At 38.3% G+C, this 20,559-nt stretch overlaps 1 protein-coding gene across 5 annotated transcripts in view; it reads left to right on the top strand.

Annotated features, from left to right (window-relative positions):
• osbpl9 (oxysterol binding protein-like 9) overlaps positions 1-20,559 on the top strand; it is a 127,248-nt gene that overhangs the window by 22,893 nt on the left and 83,796 nt on the right. For 4 of the 5 annotated variants that reach the window (XM_052013141.1, XM_052013139.1, XM_052013140.1 and 1 more), the window contains exon 3: positions 10,985-11,063. The exons of the other annotated variant lie outside the window; for it this stretch is intronic. In XM_052013141.1, coding sequence (XP_051869101.1) covers positions 10,985-11,063 — 79 coding nt within the window. The remainder of the gene's footprint in view (positions 1-10,984; positions 11,064-20,559) is intronic. 5 annotated transcript variants of the gene reach the window in all.

Below are 20,559 nucleotides of genomic sequence, written 5' to 3'. Positions count from 1 at the left end.
GTTTACCTATCTAAATGTCTTTAGTTATTATAATTGTACCTGCCTCTACAGCTTCCTCTGGTGGCTCATTCCAAATACCCACTGCCCTCTGTGTGATAAAGTTTCCCCAGGTCTTTCCCCTCTCTCCTTAAACTATGTCCTCTGTTTAGACTCCCTTACCCTGGGGTAAAGACCATGTCCATCTATCTTATCTATGCCCCTCATGATGTTTATGCCTTCTGAGGTCTCCCCTTAGCCTCCTATGTTCCAGAGAAAAATGTCCCAGCCTATCCAGCCTTTCCTTATAACTCAAGCCCTCCTACCATCCTTGTGAATCTATTCTACACTCTTCCCTGCTTAATGACCATCATCTTATGGCCAAGTATGGTCTCAACAATGACTTATATAGTTGCAACATGATGTCCCAACTCCTATACTTAATGCCCTGACTAACAAAGGCAAGTGTGCCACATGCTGCCTTCACCACCCTGTCTACCTGTGTCACCACTTTCAGGGAAATGTGTACCTGTACCTCTAGGTGTCTCTGTTCTACAACATGCCCTGACTAACAAAGGCAAGTGTGCCACATGCTGCCTTCACCACCCTGTCTACCTGTGTCACCACTTTCAGGGAAATGTGTACCTGTACCTCTAGGTGTCTCTGTTCTACAACACTCTCCAGGGCCCTACTGTGTATGGTGCAAGTCCTGTCCTGGTTTAACTTGCCAAAATGCAATACCTCATTTTGACTTAAATGCCATTTGCCATTCCCTGGCTCACTTCCTCAGTTCACCTCGATCCTGTTGTATTCTTAGATAACATTTTTCACTGTCCACTACACCACCAATTTTGGTGTCATCTGTGAACTTACTAACCATGTTAACGTTATTGTCATCCAAATCATGAATACAGATGACAAACAACAGTTGGCCCAGCTCTGAACTCTGTGGCACACCACTGGTCACAGGCCTCCAACCTGAATAACAACCCTCCACTACTACCCCTTTTTGTCTCCTTCCACCAATCCAATTTTGTAGCCAATTAGCTAGCTTGCCCTGAATCCCATGTGATCTAACCTTCCAGACTAGTCTACCATGTGGGACCTTGTCAAAGATCTTGCTAAAGTCCATGTAGATGACATCTACCACCCTGCCTTCATTAGTCTTCTTTGTTACCTCTTCAAAGACAACTTAACCAAACTTGTGAGGCATGATTTCCCACAAACACAACTATTGCTGACCATCCCTCATTAGATGTTGCCTTTTCAAATGCTAGTAGATCCTGTCCCTCTAAATCCTCTCCAGTAACTTTCGCAGCACTGATGTTAAGCTCAATGGCCTGAAGTTCCCTGGCTTGTCCTTTGTAGCCCTTCTTAAATAAAGGCACAACATTCTCCAGTCTTCCAGTACCCCACCCATGGGTAAAAATGATGCAGGTATCTCTGCCAGGCCCTCTGCAATTTCTTCCCTAGCTTTCCACAATGTCCTTGGATATACTTGATCAGATGCTGGGGATTTATCCACCTTAATGTGCCTTAAGACCAACAATGTCACCTCTGTTATAATGTGGAAATGTTCCAATACATCACTGTTATTTCCCTTAATTCCTTAGCTTTCATTACCTTCATGGTAAATACGGACAAGAAATATTCATTTAACACTTTGCCCATCTCTTGTGATTCCACACCTAGACAATCACATTGATCGTTGAGCAGACCTAGTCTTTCCCTAGTTACCCTTTTACTCTTAATCTACTTGTAGAATCTCTTGGGAATCACCTTTTACCTTATCTGCCAAAGCTTCAGTCTGAGGTTCCTGCCTGCTTTAAGACCACTATCATCCCAGTACCAAAGAAAAATAAGGTAATGTGCCTTTGACTACTGTCCAGTGGCTCTGACATCCACCATCATGAAATGCCTCGAGAGGCTGGTCGTGGCACACATCAATTCCAGCCTCCCAGGCAACCTTAACCCACTGCAATTCACCTACTGCCAAAAGAGGTCCATGGTGGACACGATCTCCCTCGCCCTACGCTCTGGATGGTAAAGAAACCTGCATCAGACTACTTATTGACTACAGCTCAGCCTTCAATACCATAATTTCAAGCAAACTCATCTCCAAACTCCTAGTCCTGGGACTCAACACATCCCTTTACAACTGAATACTTAGCAGTGTGTTGGTCAGTAAGTAATCAGTAAGGACGGCAGCAGCACCTATGCCACGATTACCCTCAACACTGGTGCCTTACACAGCTACTTCTTCAGGAGGCCAAAGAAATTCTGTATGTCCCTGTTGACCCTTGCCAATTTTTATAGATATATCTTAGAAAGCATCCTATCTGGATGCATTGGGGTGTGGTATGGCAACTGCTTTGCCCGTGACCGCAAGAAACTGCAAAGAGTTGTGGACGCAGCTCAGTATATCAGAGTCCATGGAGGGGAGGCTGGTTTCCGTCTATACGTCACGCTGCCTCAGTAAAGGAGCCAACGTAATCAAAGACCCCACCCACCCCAGACATTCTCTCTTCTCCCTCTTCCCATCGGGCAGAAGATATGAAAGCATGTACCACCAGGCTCAATGACAGCTTCTTTCCTGCTGTTAAAGACTATTGAATGGTCCCCTTATACACTAAGATGGACCCTCGATCTCACAATCTATCTCGTTGTGGTTTTGCACCTTATTGCCTGCCTGCAATGCACTTTCTCTGTAACTCTAACACTATATTCTGCATTCTGTTATTGCTTTTCCCTTGTACTACCTCTATGTACTGATGTGATGAAATGATCTGTATGGATGGCATGCAAAACAAAGTTTTCCACTGTACCTCAGTACATGCGACAATAATAAACCAATTTACCAAAGCTTTTTGCCCTCCTGATTTCTCTCTTAAGGGTACTCCTACAACTCTTGTACTTGATCTTCACTTGATCCCAGCTGCCTTTACCTGACATACCCCTCCTTTTGACCAGTGCCTCAATATCCCTCATCAACCAGGGTTTCCTAATCCTTTCACCCTTGCCCTTCACTCTAACAAGAATATGCTATTCCTGAACTCACTCTATCTGTTTTAAAAGCTATAATACGACCCCATCAAAGTGATCATTCCCTTCTTAGTTCCACCCATCTAGCCTTGCTGGACAATCCCTCAAGAATATCCTCTAAGTTCTGTGTGATGCTCTTGTTGATTGCAGCTGATCTGGGTGTAGGTGAAGTTGGAAGAGAGAACCTGTTTCTCCAGCTCTGTCACCTCTGTTCTGATGATGGTGCTTTCCACACCAGAGATTCCAAGATGTAGGCATAGGAAATGAGAAAATGGGAATGTGGCAGATGATATGGATAAATGTGAAGTAATCCATATTGATAGAAAAATAGGAAATATGTAATTTTTTTGAACAGTGAAAGAATGTAACCTTTTGGTATTTAGAGGAATCCAGGATGTCCTTGTGCACATTTCACCAAGTTTATGAGCAGGTAGAGTGACTAATTTAAGAAAGTAAATGGAATAATGGCCACTTTTTTTTCTAAATAAAGGGATTGGAGTGTAAAAGTGACAAAGTCTTGCTACAGTGAGATAGAACATTGGTGAGGCTGTACCTTGAAGATTGTATGGATTTGGGCTCCTTGCTTAAAGAATATTAAGAGGGAGTGTAGTGCAACAAAAAGTCCACTTGACTTGTTGGAATTATATTTTGTATGAAAAGATTGAAGAATATTTGTTTGTATGCCATGGAGTGAAGATTGAATGTAATATCAATGAAACCTCTTAAATTCTTAAAGAGCATGACTGAGGAAATGCTGCAAAAAGATTTTTCCTGGCTGGGGAGACTAGAACTGGTGGTTATGGCCTTGAAATAGGGGGTGGGCCATTTGAGGATCAAGATGAGGAGTAATTGGTTCATACAAGGGAAGTGAATCTTTATAATCCTTTCTCCTAGAAGCCTGTGCCTGTTAGTCATGAGTTGTTCTAGATTGACTGGTAGATTTTTTTTTGGATACTGAGGGATGTAGGATAGCATAGAGGTGTAGTTGAGTGAGATCAGCCATGACGTTGGTGAATGTCAGAGCAGGTTCAGAGTAAAATGATTAATCCCTGTCCCCATTTCACTTGGATCCTTTGGATGCCAATGTAACTCTCTTAATGTGACCTCCTATATCTATATGAATTTAAAGCTCTCCTTTCACCACCTGCAATATCGCTTCACTGATGTTTTTTTTATTCAACTGTGGGAATGCAAAAGTATCTTAAATAGAAATTCATCACAGATTACTTTCAATTAGTATTATTAATCACAATTATTTGATCACATTCATCAGACTTTTTGGGACTTATTCTTTTGAGACTCATTAATGTGCAAGTATAATATACAGAAGCAGATCTCTTATTTTTCTTAAATTAAGCTCCTTTTCTCATGGACCTTGGTATCTGGTTTACTCCAGGTCTTTGATAGGATAATCCCAACATTTGAGGAATCAGTGCAGTCAATCATTGTTGCAATCCTCCTTAAAGCAAGTAAGTCCATACATTAAGTTGGTCATTTTAAGCCAAATCCATCCTTTGGTAAGGAAAACAAATCTTTACACAGCGCCAAAGGCAGAGACAAATTTCCTGGTTTTGCTATCCATCTTTTGGTAAGGAGGTCAATGTTGTACACAATACTGAAGATTTATATATTTACATTTGTTAGAACATAAAACAGAAGAGTACAGCACAGGAACAGGCCCTTCGGCTCATGATGCTGTGCCAGACTAATTAAACTAGTAATTAAACACCTAACTAAACAAATTCCTTCTGTTTACACAATGTCCATAATCTCTCCATTCTCAGTACACTCTTGTGCCTATTCTAGAGCCTCTTAAAAACATCTATCCTAGTTGCCTCCACTACCACCCCGGCAATGCATTCCAGGCGCCTACCACTCTATTTTTAAAAAAACTGCTCTGCACATTTGCTTTGAACTTGCCCCCCTCACCTGAAATGCATGCCCTCTAGTATTAGACACCTTGACCCTGGAGGAAAAAGATATCCATCTATCCCTCTCATCATCTTAAACTTCTATCAGATCTCCCCTCTGCCTCTGTCACTCCAGAGAAAACGACCCAAGTTTGTTCAACTTCTCCTTGTAGCATGTGCCCTCTAATCCAGGCAGCATCCTGGTAAACCTCTTCTGCACCCTTTCCAAAGCCTCCACATCCTTCTATAATGGGGCGATCAGAATTGAATGCAATACTCCAGATGGGGTCTAACCACAAAAACACCAAAACTTTGGCTTTATGCTTCTTTAAATGAAGGATGACAAATTTGCAAAGCATGAGCTGATTGTCAGTAGGGCACAAACAACATGCTTTTCATTTCTGGGATGGTGACTCTCTAGCTCTACTGATATTGTCAAGCTCTAGTTTCTCTGGAGTACTGTGGTATGGTTCCATTTATGGCTAAAAGAGATGAAGGACTGTGTTGCATAGACTTAATTACCATTTGGGATTGTCCCAGAATCTCCAGGAATTATATTGATCTCCAGGATGCTGTTGCAGAAACCTAAGAGAAAAAGAATTGGACACTTGGCTATTTGATCAAGGGCCCAGAAACATTTCAGCAAAGGAGTATGTTTACTTCTCTGGTGGTATAATCTGAGGATGGCTTTTTTGATTAATTGATGGGGTGAGTGTGAAGGAAGGATGGTTGGAGGTAAGAAGGCCTTTGGAGGCATGTACGAGGAATATGTACAATCAGAATTGGCACCTACTTTAACTCTAACAGTCATGGATTGACTGTTAAGAGTCAAAGTAGGTGGTATAAACCAGATTGGGTTAGAAGCAAGTTTCCTTGAAAGAACATTAATTAACCCAGATGTATTTTGTAATAGTCTGGTAGTTCCATGGTCACCATTAATTGTGTCTGAGGCAGTAGAGTGATGGAAATTGTTTTCTTTCCAGTACTTTGCATCCAATGTTTGCTTTAACTAAATTTTGGTGAAGCTTAGCATACTTTAAAAAAAACTATCTGTAGTTCCCTTTTACTCTTTCAGCACTGGGTTAAATTTTACCTGATTAATATATCCATTTAAAGATTTTGTGTGAAGATGAAAAGATGTGTCCAAAGCCTCAATGTGAATAATATTCTAAGCTCTCTTCCTAGTGTCACCCTCGAGTAACTCAAATTACTTTTAAAATTAAATTTCTTTTTTAAAAAAATCTATTTGGAACAAAGAAAGATGCTGTTGACTTTCATTACTTTCTCTGTTAGCAATTGAATCTCTGCAATACACTAAGGGAAGTATAAATACAAAATATAGCATATATTGCAGATGCAGTGGTAGTTCCACCGTCTTCTGGTTCCTCTCTAAGCCACAAACTGTTCTGGAAATAAATTGATGTTTCTTCATCATTGGGTTGAAATTTTGCCCCTCCCCATCCAACAGCATTGAAGAAGTACTTTCGCTAGAAGGAATGCAGTGATTCAAGAAGCTGGTTCATCACTACCTACTCAATAGGAATTAGGGCTGGACAATAAATGCTGGCCTTGCAATGCCCTTAACCTTTTTTAAAAAAAAATTACAAATGAAATTGGAGTGGAAGTTTGAAATACTTGCATGTCACGAAACATCTGTGGTGAGAGAAATTGGAATTTCAAGTTAATGATCAAATATTAATGCAACTCAAGGGAAAACCCCCTTGTCTTTCAGTTACAACTTCTGGATTCAATACTGAATTCTGTACTTTTTCATCATAGACATCTCATTTGTTTTTATTTCTGTTCATGGTGCAGATAATTGAGCAAAGGAATTTGACTATTTGATCCAAAGCAGATGGTCAAGGTTCTTGTCTACTATGTTGCGCAAGAGACGACCAATTTGCTCCATTCATATCTCATCAGGGCAAGAAATTATTCTCTGTTAAAGTGTCAGCTTTGTATTCAGCAGATTGTTATTATCTACAATTGATATTTTTATTGCATTGTCTACTTCCTTGTATATGACTTGCACAAAAAAATTGGTAATTTAATATGTTTATTTAAAAATCATCAGTAACAGTGGAATTTCAATTTAACAGCTGTCACGTCTTTGCTTAGAGTTGTTTGTATCAATTCACAACTGTCTTGTGTTTGCTAGCTGAAAAAGTGAGGTATATGAAAGATGTAGTTGCCAAATGTAGTTTTATCCTAGGTTACAAGATGTAAGAACATCTATGTTCATCATTAATAATGCAATGAAAGACAAGCTCATGACATTCCATTTTCATGAATGGATTAGATGTTAAATATTTTATTGGAACTTAAAAAGTTGTTCTGTTTAACCTTATTGTGTAGCTCATCTTTTTAGGCTTTTTGTTGTTTTCTAGTTTATTGAGAAAGTGCTGAATCAAGGGGAGGTGGGAGGGAAGAACTGAAGGGAAGATCAGTATTAGCACGGAGGGAAGGAACGATTGAAATGACTAAGAGTAAGAAACAAGGCAAAAGTATGATAATGGGACAGAGAAAAACATGAGATGGTTTAATAAGAGATGTAAATGGCAGCAACAGAATCATTACCTATAGTGGTTGTCCAAATAAACTGAATCAACAATAATCATTTTAAATTGTTAGGTTCAATGTTGAGTGTGTGGAACTGCAAATGTATCCACCTGAAAGGTGAGATACTGTTCCTTGAACTTCTGCTTAGCATCATTAGAATGCTAAATAGGAGGGTGCGGGAGCTCAAGGATAAAGGTTGGCATGAAGTGGGGTAGAGAGTTAACATGACAGGAAGCTCTGATGTTTGCAGACTGAACAAAAATGTTTCACAGTGATTGTATTATAAGTAAACTGAGTTGAGAGCTGAAAGCACAGATGCACAGCTAAGAAAAGATGTGTAGCAGAAAATGGCAATTACTATTTCTTGGCACAGAAATTGAAATCATTTAGCCATTTGAGCTACTCTTATATACTTTCTTAAATGTAGAAAGTCTTTCTTGATGTTGATCATGGATTCAGTAATCATTGCAAATACTAATAGCATCAACTACTCTTATACAATCCAAAATGTGCATAATTTCCAAACGTGCCTGATATACAATATGACCAAGTATGTCATCCAATCTTAATAATATAAAAATATATACATAGAACTGCAAGATATACTAGAGGATCCATTAGCACTGATCAAGCATAAGATCCTTGCCTGGACATAACTGCAAGTTCCTATCACTGCTCTGCTTTCCCCCCCTATATATTGGGCTTCCCTTTTTCCTATCTTCAGTCCTGAAGAAGGGTCCTGACCTGAAATGTTGACCGCCTGCTTTTCTCCACAGATGTTGCCTGGCCTGCTGAGTTCCTCCAGCATCATAATGTTTTTCATCTTTTGCAATTTCCCCCATATTGATATATGGGAACAAATGCTAAGATGGGAAACCACCCAACTGATGGAAAAGCAGCAACCTCGCTTAAAAGTTCAGTCAATATCTGAGACTCCTTCAAACTCTTTGATTACTAGCAAACACATTCAGAAGAAATACTACTTTGCTGTAGAACATTTGGTATACTGCAGAATGAAAGTCATCCTCAAGTCCTCAGTTATAACTCTGGACCCACAGTCTCATGGGTTCAATTCAAACCGGGCCAAGGTAATGTACTGATTGCCACCATACCCTCCTTATACTCCCTTTTGAATTGGGGCTGATTTTGCAGCTCTGTGTGGTCCTGCTGCTGTGCTAAATAGGGCAGACCCAAAAGATATAGAAGCTTAAAACAAGGCATTCATGATATGAGTTAAGTCATCAGAAGCATTGGTTTGTATATCAATCTGATCTCCCTTTTGATCAGGAACATGTTTCACTCCTATATTACCCAGAGTTTATGGCCTGACTCAGGCCTAAGCAAGTGCAGGTAAAGATATCAATTGTGGGAAGAATATGAGTAGGGAGGATAATAACAAAATTATGAAAATTGTGTTTTGCACAGATGGGTGGGCTTTTTCCTCAAAGGTTCCAAAATAAAGCAGGGACAAGAACACGAGGCATTTGGCTGTGTAATTAATTGATTTGGTAGTGAGAGGTGAACTTGGTTTAGGCTAAATACAACAGATTTCTAAATGAGCCAAGAGTTGCAGAGGAAAGGAAGGGCAAAAGTAGGCCAACCTGACAAACAAAAATGTAGTCAAGACAAGAGGTGAATGGTGCATCAGAGTTTCAGTAAGTAGATGGATAGAGGCAAGTTGCAAGTAAAGGAACTACTGCTAGGGAGGTCCAGCAAGATCTTGCATTCATCTTCTTGCAGAGGATATCAGGCAAGATAATGTCCTTTTTGTGGACTTCCCTGACTGTTCTTTTGACAGCTTTTGTTGTCAAGGCCTTGATCGTTGATTCTAGGTAACCAGAAATGTTAAGAAATGATGGGAAGACATTTAAATAATTGTTTTAAAAATTGTACAAATTTACTTATTTTTAATTAATTTCTATAATGTAAACTTTAAAAAAAAATGCTTCCAGCCTCTCCACTTAGAACTTGATGCAATCCTTCCAGTGATTCTAGCAGCAGAACACAAGATCAGATGCTTCTGCTGGAAATAATAGCTTTAAAATTACAGCTCAGCTATTAGTGAATAAGTTAACATACAGTATGTGAAGGAACTTTAAGGCTAAGAGTTTTCAGTATACATGCAGAGATTTCTTTTTAAGAAGAGGGCCAGTCAGCAATACCAATGCTATTTACCCCATCGTTGACATCCCACAGCAGAGGATGATCACTGTTGAATAGAATGCTAACTAATGAATTTCATCATTGTGACTATAGAAGTGATAGAGAGTTTGAGTACCCTGCAACAATTGGCTCAGTACCGCTCCTTGCCTTCAAATACTGTATCAGGCTGAATTCGTGCTCTGACTAGTTCCCTGGTTGACTTGTCCAGTATCTTCCTCCACTCCCTCTCAAGCACAATCTGGCTCCTTCTGATGACAATCATTTGAGTTTTTAAATGCAATTGCTTACCTTAGTACCCTGACAATAAGACTATTTAGAATGGTTGACATACAAGTTGTTGCAAAAGCAATGGGTTAGTTTGTTAGTTACATTATATATACCTTTGAAAAATGTTGCTGATGTCACATGTTGGAGAATAACAAGCTTAATAATATACATTTTTTTGAAAGTGCATAGTCTGGAAATTTGACACAAAAAATGGGTGTAGTGGTCAGGCAGTATATGTGGAGAGAATATTTTGGTTGCAGACTCTTCAAAATTTCTTTATCAACCCAGAATGTTAATTTTCAGTTTTTTAACCCTCTCCTTTCCGTCCCCCACACCACCACCTTTAATGCTGACTGTCGTGAATGTTTCTGCATCCTGTCTTTGGTTCCATAATGTAAGATGCATTTAAAATCAAATGTTCACATGCTTCTATATATTTGATCATTACAGTAAAGACAGACTTAACCGATTATAAGGAATTGATGTCTTTTTGAGTAGACATGGCCTTTGGAAACTGCTTTCTAGCACAATAATTAAATTAACATTTCTGAAACTATATGTTATGTTAATATTGATCATAATTGGATGTCTACCAAGAGCATGTGTTGGGGGGAGGGTGGGGTGGGTGGGAGGAAAGGTGGTCATCATTTGCAGAAACCTTGAATTGACTGGGAAAAATTTCATTTTATTTTTTTTACATAATTAAATATAAGAATGCTTGTGCATGATTGCAGGAACACTGATGAATTTGACTGTCCACTTTTTAAAGCTAGTGTTTGAAATGTACTTATTATTTTATTTGTGAGGAAAGTGTTTATAAAATCTGCAGTGCATGTGCTGCTGATAAATTTCTTTTAGCATTATTATGCATTTTCCATTTAGAAAACAAAATTCTTGCAAGTTTGAGATTGTGTTAGGAATTTTCTATAAAATCCCATGGGGAAAGGTAGATGTGTTATTTTCTGCAATGTTTGGATTCTTTCTCATTTGGGTTCTTAACATTCCTGTGCAGTAGGCTGGTGATGTCACTGCTTGCTTCACCAGGCTTTTTGGTCTCTCTTTCACAGGGAGCTGTGATTGGTATAGACGACGAGGATGACAGCACCTTCACAGTCACAGTGGATCAGAAGACATTCCATTTTCAAGGTGAGAGCAGAGCAATTCTGACGTGCATTTGAAGGGCTGGAAGCACTCTGATTGTAGAGATATTGAATGAAAACTGGTGATTGAAATTTTGTGCATGAATAAGTGTTTTAACTCAACTTGTGAAGCATACATGAGACTCTGAACATTCTAGACCTCGATTATCTAGCAGGTTAAATATTAGGTATTTGATTTCACTGTATTAGAAACATGTTAGATAAGGATTCGTCTTCACCAGAATTTGGATATTATGTAAAAATGAAGAAGTTATCAAGGGAAAAGCAATCCTGTTATCTGTTTACAATTTTTTGAACTGCTTGATGCTCTTTTAACTGCTGCTGTACAGCCAGAGCACTGGCAGCACGGGTAGGACGGTGACCAAGCCAAGCAGGGTTGTGCCTCTACTAAGTACTGCAGATGTGCATTAACGGGAAAGCTGAAAACACCATTTGCCTTTAAGGTGGAGACTTATGTTCTGCAAACCTACAATTTCTTCCATCGGCATTATTTGTCTCTTCATTTATGTGCCATCATTGCTTTCTCTTATTGATTTTAATACTAATTTGACCAGCTTTTTGTCATGTTTCGTCACTGTATGCTGTGGCTCACCGGTAGGAAGGGTAAGATGTTGTCATTCCAATTTTCTGTTCTCACTTGAAATTGTGCTACATCATTTAACATTTTCACTGAGAAAATCAGGACATCTAGTATTAAGAAGTAGTATGGAAAAAATATTGGGTTAGGAATAGTTTGTAATTTAGAAAACTGCAGTGAATATGGATAGGTTCCAGGTGTTAAGAAGATGGGTATCAGTTCGAGTTGCTTTTTATATATAACCCGCCCTTTTCATTTGCCTTGTTTAAATGTTTATTGATCATTACTGTTATTATACTGATCATACATCTTCAGATGTATAATATGTTAGACCTAAGATTTGACTGGAAAAGGATTCAGTGATTGTTAATTTGGTTCCTGTCGTCAGCATTTCACACTCACAAGTGGAAATAGTAATGGGTCTTTGATTCTAATTTTGGCAATATTTATTAGAATGGGTAAGTTAATATTGTTTGAGGCCACACCTTATAATTGTATCAAACTACAGTGTTTAGTGTGTACTGGTTTGTAAAGTCAGTGCTTCAGAAGTAATTACTTGTCTTAATTATCAAAGAAGCATCAAGCAGTACTGATCGCTAGGATGCCAGGTTACAAGGATAAATACAATCCCCCTTTCTCAGTATTGCTACAGTTGAAATACTTAAATTTTAATTTTTATTCTCCAAATTGGAAACTTAATAACCATGTGAAATTAAGAAATTGTCTTGTATTGAGATAGATCATTGAAATGGAAAGTATTCTGCAAACTTCAAGAATTTGAAGGATGTGAATGCATTAGAAATGATGTAAAAATAAAGATTCACTCTTATTGAACCAAAAGCTTAAGTATCAAGGAAAGTCAGACAAGGGTGGGAGAGCTTTACTAGAGACGAGATTGGCAATCTTTAGGATTAAGGAAGTGTATGGAAGAGTGTGATAGAGTTAACATGGTGAATGGCTGTCTACCAGTGGGAAAGTCTTAAAGCTGGAAACATACAAGATGTTCATTATTCAGGAGAAAATTTTGCCCAAAAGAGTGGTAAATATCTAAAATGTGTTGCCACGGAGTAGTTGAGGGAAATTTAAAAAAAAAGGATGGATTTAAGGAGAATATGGACTGGGAGAAAGCAAAAGAAATGCTGTAATTGTGTGTGGAAGGAGATTTATGTGGTGTACAAATATCAGCACTTGAGTGTTTTAATTTCTAGCACATAATTCCATAAGATCACAAATGCCACCACTTTTCAAAGCAATGCAATCTAAGCTTCTAGAAGTAATTTGCTTTGATCACTTAGCTGTTGATAATTTGTTCTGGAGTAACTTTCTTTCCACCAATGTGTGCTTGATCAAAGTCTCACCAAACCCAAAATATTAAACTGTTATTCAAGAACAATTCCAGTTTAGTTCCTTCAAAGTTAACATAAAACCAAACAAAGGATAATGGAATGCTGACCTTTATATCTAGAATGCAAGGTGGAGTGAGTAGTGCCACAGCATGGAAAAGCCTGGTTTAATTATATCTTGGAATACTGTGAACCGTTCTGTGCATTCCACTGTCAGCAGGATGCAGTTTATTTGAAGGGTCTACACTGTGAAATGTTGCTTGGTTATGTTTTGACACACAAGTAATGTAACATTTCCAACCTAGCCAATTATTGTCCCTTCAGTCTACCCTCAGCTATTAATAAAGTGATGGAAAGTGTCATCATCTGTATTAATAAGCAGCATTTAACAATGTCCTATTAGGTTTTGCTCCAGGCCAACTCTGCTCAGACCCCATCACAGACTTGGTCCAAACACGGACAAAAGAAATGAATTCCAGAGGCTGATTGAGAGTGAGGCAGGATTTGACCAAGGCACTTTTAAGGAACCCTGTTAAAACTAAAATTGGTGAAAATCAAGGAGGAAGCACTTAAGTATTGCACATGAGGATGGTTGGAGGTCAGTTATCTCAACAGAGGACATAACTGTTAGAGAACCTCAGAGCAGTATCCGTGATCTGACCATCTTCAACTACTTCACAAGAGACCTTTTCATTATAATGTCAAATATTCAATTCCATTCATATCTCTTCAGTAACTTGTCTTCTGACTCCCCAAAACCTTATCACAATCAGGAATGAGATGAAAAAGTTTCCACTTGTCTGAAGGAGTGCTGCTGCTGATACTTGATGCTTGGCACTATTTAGTTCAAAGTACAGGCCTGTACCTGGATTACAAACGGGTTTCATATTTACAGATGTCTGTAAGTCAATTTTGACCATAAGTTGGAAAATGCACAAAATCACTCTATGGTAACATGCGTCCCCAGTATTGTAATGGATGGTTCTTGAGAGACAGTGGTGTCTGATTACTGCAAGGAGGTTGCAAGGAGGTTACATGTAAATGTTATTTTTTCCAAGACTAGTTCTCTTTTAAATTTAATAAAACTTATGGGAGCTCATTCATATATATGACATGTCCATAAGTCAGAAGAGGGCCTATAGCCTGCTGTTTGTTACCACATCCACTACCCTGAAAGTTAATTTCTTCCACTACCCAGTGTACTCTTGCTAAATGCACTATAATCACTTGCAAAAATGCTTTGATTGCATCTCCCAAGCTAATGAACTCTACCACTAAAAGGCTCATGTGAGCACCACTACTTGTAGGTTTCAGTCCAAGTCACACACCATCTGGACTTTTCATTTACAAGGCCTAAATCCTGGAACTCCATATCTCTCAGCACTCTGGTAGTATCCTCGTGATAAGAACTGCAGTGGTTCCAGAAGATGCCTCACCACCTCATAGGCAATTAGGTATGAGCAATAACTGCTGTCTTTCCCAATGACAACAACTTATCATGAGTCTTTAGAAAAAAAACATGATTTTTCAGAATGCTATCTAGAGTGCAAAGGTTCAGTTAGGAGTTGATACAAACCAGATTTGCACAACATGGAATTTAAAAGATAAAGGGGTGATTTAATTGAAAATTTCAATAAATTAAGGCAACTAGTAGGGTAGGTAGAAGCTATTCCCACTGGTTAGGGAATCTAGGACTTGATGCTTTTAGTATGAAATTTAGTGCAAGACCTTGCATAAGTGAATTTTGAACCATTCCTAAATGCAAAGTGTATTAGAAATTTGAAATGCTCTTCCACAAATGACAGCTGTTAACTTTAAGCCTGAGACTGATAAGCTTTTGTTAATTAAAAATATTGAGGAATAATGGGGCAGAATTGGGTATATTGAGTTAAGGATCAACCACAATATAAATGTGGAATAGACTCAATGGGCTAATTGGCCCTCATTAAAGGCCAATTTGGGTACACAATTAAAACCCAATTTAACCACAGCCAGTCTAAACCCAACTCTAGCCCAAGGTGACCTGACACAGCCCTCATTAAGAATCTGGTTCCTGGTTTGCAAATACAGCTGTGACCATTTAAACTAATACTGAGGACCCCTGGCCCTATGACAATGTGTCCAACTTTTAAACCATATCCCTGCCCTCAAAGCAGAAACAAATTTATTTATGGACCACATCTGACCTGAATCTGATGACCTGCAATTTGTTTCAAAGCTAGTTAACCCAATATCATTGGATAAGTTGTGCTCCTGTTCCAATGTAAGCTTTAGCTAGATTGGTGACAATGTCTTTTTATTAGGAAATATAAAAATAAGAGACTGGTTACAATTGGAGATTTCCAATACAAAGCAAGGTAAAATATGAAGGGATTAGCAAAGAAGAATTAGAATTTTTAAATTGAGGGATTACCAGATGTGTAGCTAATGTAGATCAGGTGCATTTCAAAGGGTGAACAGGACAGTGCAGGTAAGATGCTGGAAGCAGGAATTTGGATGAGCTCTGGTTTACGGATGTGAAAAGTTGGAAGTCAACCAATGACCAGTGTACCGTGGTTGTAGTGTGTATCATCTTGCAGATGCACTGCAGCAACTTGTCATGGGTTCTTAAATGGCTTCTCCCAAATCCCATGACATAGAAGTATGGAGGCAGTAATCTTGAAGGAGCACTGCCATCTTCTGCTTCAAGTTGTACATTATCCTGATTTCAGATATATTTTGTTGTTTTCAATGTTGTGGGGTCAATTTGTTGGCATTCCATACCTAATGACAATTTAACACATGGGCAATTAATGTTCAAGAAAGCAGAGGAATTTAGAGATGGGCAGTCAAGCCCACATTCCAAGAATGAACTTAAAAGCAATAAAAAGGATGATTGATTATTTAAAATCTGCATGTGGAACATGCTGACTTATAAATCTTTATGTAGTTCTGCCATTATTGACTTCTGTCATCTTTTTGGCCTCGTGTCCTTCACGTCAGCTTTATATATCCTATTCTGTTTCTAGTCTTCAAGGTCTTTTTTTATTTTTTGTTGATCTATATTCTTTAATGCTTTCCACTTGCTACTTTAAATCTGATTTATAGCATCCTCGTAAACATTAGCCACTCCAATTATCTTTTGAGCATGACTCTGCAGGAATATCTGTAGCTGATCCTCATTTGTGCAGAGGGTATTTTGAACGAAACTGATAACTTCTAGAAGGTGGTTTAGAAATTTTTATTTGTATAAGATCTTTATTAGTCACATGTACATCGAAACACACAGTGAAATACATCTTTTGCACAGTGTTCTGTGGGCAGCCTGCAAGTGTCACCACGCTTCTGGCACCACAATAGCATGCCCACAACTTCCTAATCCATGTCTTTGGAATGTGGGAGGAAACCAGAGCACCCAGAGGAAACCCATGCAGACACGGGGAGGACATACAAACTCCTTACAGACAGTGGCTACACTACAGTGCCTGGTACTATAGTGCACCCTAAACAAAAAGCAAGAAACTGCGCTATCAAAAAAGTTTGTGCCTTTGTTTTTGCTTTGTGCCATGTTATTACTTGCATATCTCTGGTACCTTCTCTTTTCCCAGAAGCATTGGTCCAATAACATTTGGATCATCTTGACCTGATTTTTAAAAAGTCTATGAAGGTCCAAGAGTTAAATATTAAATATCATCCTTCAAATTGCTAAATGTTGACGGCCAAGTCGCTCAGATTTTACATTACATCCATCCATGCCCTAACCCCAGCTTTAACATGTGAGTTAAGAGCAACAGGCCTTAGGGCTGCATCTCCTGAGCCCCAGTTGTTGCTGGCAACTCTCTGTGCCTCACAATGGGTGAGGGGCACAATATGATTCTATCTTTACAGTAAGTGTGTGCAAGGGAAGAGCATGAGTGGCGATTCTGAGAAGACAGCCCAGTCCAAGATGTCTTGTCTGCATCCTCCTAGTATCACTCAATCCACTGTCCATCCAATCTTGTGTTTCTTATTCTATGTCAACTGCTGCAGGATTGTATCCATGACTAAGAGGATCAGCTTCAGAGCTGCTGCATACTTATGGTTGAGATCATAGAATCATACAGCATTGAAACAGGCATCAAGCTCCAAACTATACTCATCCTTCACTAAATATTTGTCGTGATTAATGTTTTGGGGTTTGCTGTTAAATTGAGATTTTAAGTAGGATATGGAAAGCACTAATAGATTAAAAAATCACTGAGGGCTAAACAGAGACCTTGAAGACTGAAGATCGAGCAGGAGATTAAAAAATTAGAGTATTACTTAGAAGGCCAGGGGATGAAAAAGATTAGAGAAATTGATAGTGATAGAACTGCACCAAGATAAAGATGCACAGAAGGCCAGGGTTCAAGAGTGAAAAATCAGAGATTGATTGTGGCAACATTTAGGAGAACTCCTTAGGCAAGCTAAGCTTTTAAAAGGGATGGAGGAAATGAAATAAAAATAGAGCAAAATAATTGCAATTGCTATTTAGAATATAATTTGGGGATTTGAATTGTAGTTTTGTATTTAGAATCACTTGATACTATTTGAATTTTCCCTGAATATTAATTTCACTATAATTAATTGAATTGTCTTGAGGGTGAGACAGAAATCTTCATTCTGTAACTGTTTATGATTTGTATCTACTCTGATGTTTGGTTTCATGTATAATTTGATTTTTAGATGTAAACTGTGGCAGTGTGCAGTAGGTTGGAAATAAAGATGATTAGTATTCAACTTTTGGTCTATGTAAACTTATTTGCATTAAATTTCTCTTGTATCTTGATATTTCATTTAAAATAGACTATTTAATTATTTTTTTTAAAAAGTAAGAATCTAAAGCAAGTTAAGCTTGATCTAATTTTGGTCTAGAAAGGGGTGGGGGAGGGGGAATAAAAAGAAATTTGCCCACATTTTGTTCTTTTCCTTGGATGTGAATGGAAGCAGCTCTCTGCTTTTTAGATACTGGATTGAATACCTCACCTAACCAATCTCCTGCATGTTAGAGAATGGTAAACTTTGGCTTTATTGTACAAATGCATAGAATTTGTACCATGTAAACAGGCCATACACCCCAACCCTGCTGTGCCAATGCTCATTCTCTAGATGAGCCCCTTACCTCTGACACTATCTAATCCTATTAGTTTATCCTTCTATCCTTATGCTTTTTACAAAATGCATTGAAGGACCGTTGCAATGAATATGGGAGTTTTTGAGATTTTTCGTTCATGGCTTGTAAGGGAGATCTCAAGTTTTGCACAAAAATTACACGTCATAGATGGTCTTTAAGGGAGAGATTTTCTTTATTGGCTCCATGTGAAAATGACATCATTTGACAATTGTTAAAATGATTTTATTTTAGTTGAATTTACAGGTAACAAAATACTTAATTGTCTATGCTATTTAAAACAGTTAAGGAAAAAGCACATAGCAATCTTTAGGTCCACACAACTTCTACACAAGCTTTGCTGTACTGGTAACTCGCCAGGAGACCAAACATGTGAACAATGTGAAGTCTCTGAAGTTATGGTTACCTAGCAGATAGAAAACATCAGTAGCTGTTAGACTATTCACTCAAATATAATTGCTTTTTTTCTGCATGTTAAATCTTAACAGCATTTCAAATCTTAACAGCATTTCTGCTACAAGAATATAGTCTTATTCCTTGAGAATTTAATTTTTTTTTGGAGTTTTTATACTTGCTTCTCTCTCTTAATTCCATTTTTTATTTCCTTTGTTCCATTTTTTTGTACATGACTTTGCAGACTCCATGTGCCCTAGTGAGGATTCTTCAGTTTAGTTAAAGATATGTCATTGCTTGACTTTATCAAGCAGATCTCAGATTCCATGTACAGATCCCATGTACATAGTACTACATTCCTTGGACAAGTGTGCAGACATTCTGTGGGCTAATGTGAGCATAATTAATTGTTCATTACCATTTGGTGTGTATTGCAATGAATTTACTGGAGGAGTACTGGCAGTCTTGCATGGAACTTTAGTTCCCTAAAATCTCAGGAAGCTTGGGACTCTTGTGCATTCTTGCACAAGCATGATGTCACAAACTTCCGTAATGTGCATCATCATATTGATTCCAGGATGCAGATAATTATTATTTCCTAGCCCTCAGTAGCGAGGTAATGGACAGCAGTTGGGCCTTGTGCAAATGAATGTTGCCACAGGGTGGGGTGGGGGTGATGTGAAAGAATCAACCCCACTTAAAAAGCAATGAAAACATTCTGGAAGTTGATGAGCTGCCACACCCTGTGGTTTAACTTGCAAGTACTTAACAAAAAAGATGTCAAATCTCTCTGAAATTCAGGAAATTCAAAAATGGTGCATTTTGTTTTCAAAATTATTACAATTTATGAGTTTAGAAAAAATCAAAACTTTTAAATCCTATCTAGGCAATTATTGCTCATTGATTGGCAAAGGGATGGAACATGTTTTCAACAATACTTTTAAAAGGCACTTCCTTATCAATAAACCTCCTTATCAATGCCCTCTGCGTTTTGCCAGGATTACTCTGAACCAGACCTTGTTACGACCTTGATGCAAACAGAGGAGGTGAGAGTGATTGCTTATGACATCATTGATTAAGTAGGGCATCAAAAGAGCATTTGTATAACTGATGTCAATGGGCATCAAGGGCAAAACACTTCCCTAGTTAGTCTTTTCTCATTTTAAAATAAAATGGTTGTGATTTAAAGGTAAATCATTCTAACCCCAAGATATCGCTGCAGGAGTTCATCAGGGCATTGTCCTAGGTACAATCATCTTCAACTATTTCATGAATGAGTTAATTCTGCCATAAGATGTTCACTGATGATTGCACACTCGGTATACCAGCACCTTCCAAACCTGCAACTTACACAACCAAGAAGGAAAAGGATGGCAAATACTTGGGTATATTGCTACCTGTAGATTTCCCTCTAAACTGGAAGTATATTGGTAATCCTTCCATACTCTCTACCCAGCTGTGGAAGTACCTTCACCAAAGCTCTGCAGTAGTTCAAGAATGCAGCTCGCCATCAAGGACGATTAGTGATGAGCAATAAATGCTGTCCTTGCCAGTGAAGATCAGATCAAAAAAAGATTTACAAAAATTACACTTTAAACAATTAAAACATACAAACAAAAAAAAAAGTTTGAATTTGTTTATAATTCCTGTCTTTCATTGCTCTTAGCCATTTCTCTCCATTCAACTGAATGGCTGTATTGCTCCTGTGCTAGGCCTAACATGATAATATGATGTAAATTGTTCAGAAGGATTTTGCAATGCAAGTGTTGGGGAACTACAGCAATTTCACAGTCTGCCATGAGAAGTTGATGTCAGGCCATGTACGTGGAAGAAGCATTTTGAATGGCAGACCGCAGCTTTAGAACTTGTGCATTCTTGCAGAAATCAGAGTTGCTATCAGTCATATGGGGGCCATGACTAACACACTGAGAGTAAAATACTATGATCATGATGATTGCTTGAAGATAACTAAAATTTAAATTATTTCATGGTTTTTACTAGTATTTTGCTATTCTACTATGAAATTATTGTAGCTTCAAAA

This window comes from Pristis pectinata, chromosome 3, assembly GCF_009764475.1.
Source record: "Pristis pectinata isolate sPriPec2 chromosome 3, sPriPec2.1.pri, whole genome shotgun sequence".
In the NCBI taxonomy this organism is placed as follows: domain Eukaryota; kingdom Metazoa; phylum Chordata; class Chondrichthyes; order Rhinopristiformes; family Pristidae; genus Pristis; species Pristis pectinata.
This window is presented reverse-complemented; position numbering and strand designations above follow the sequence as displayed.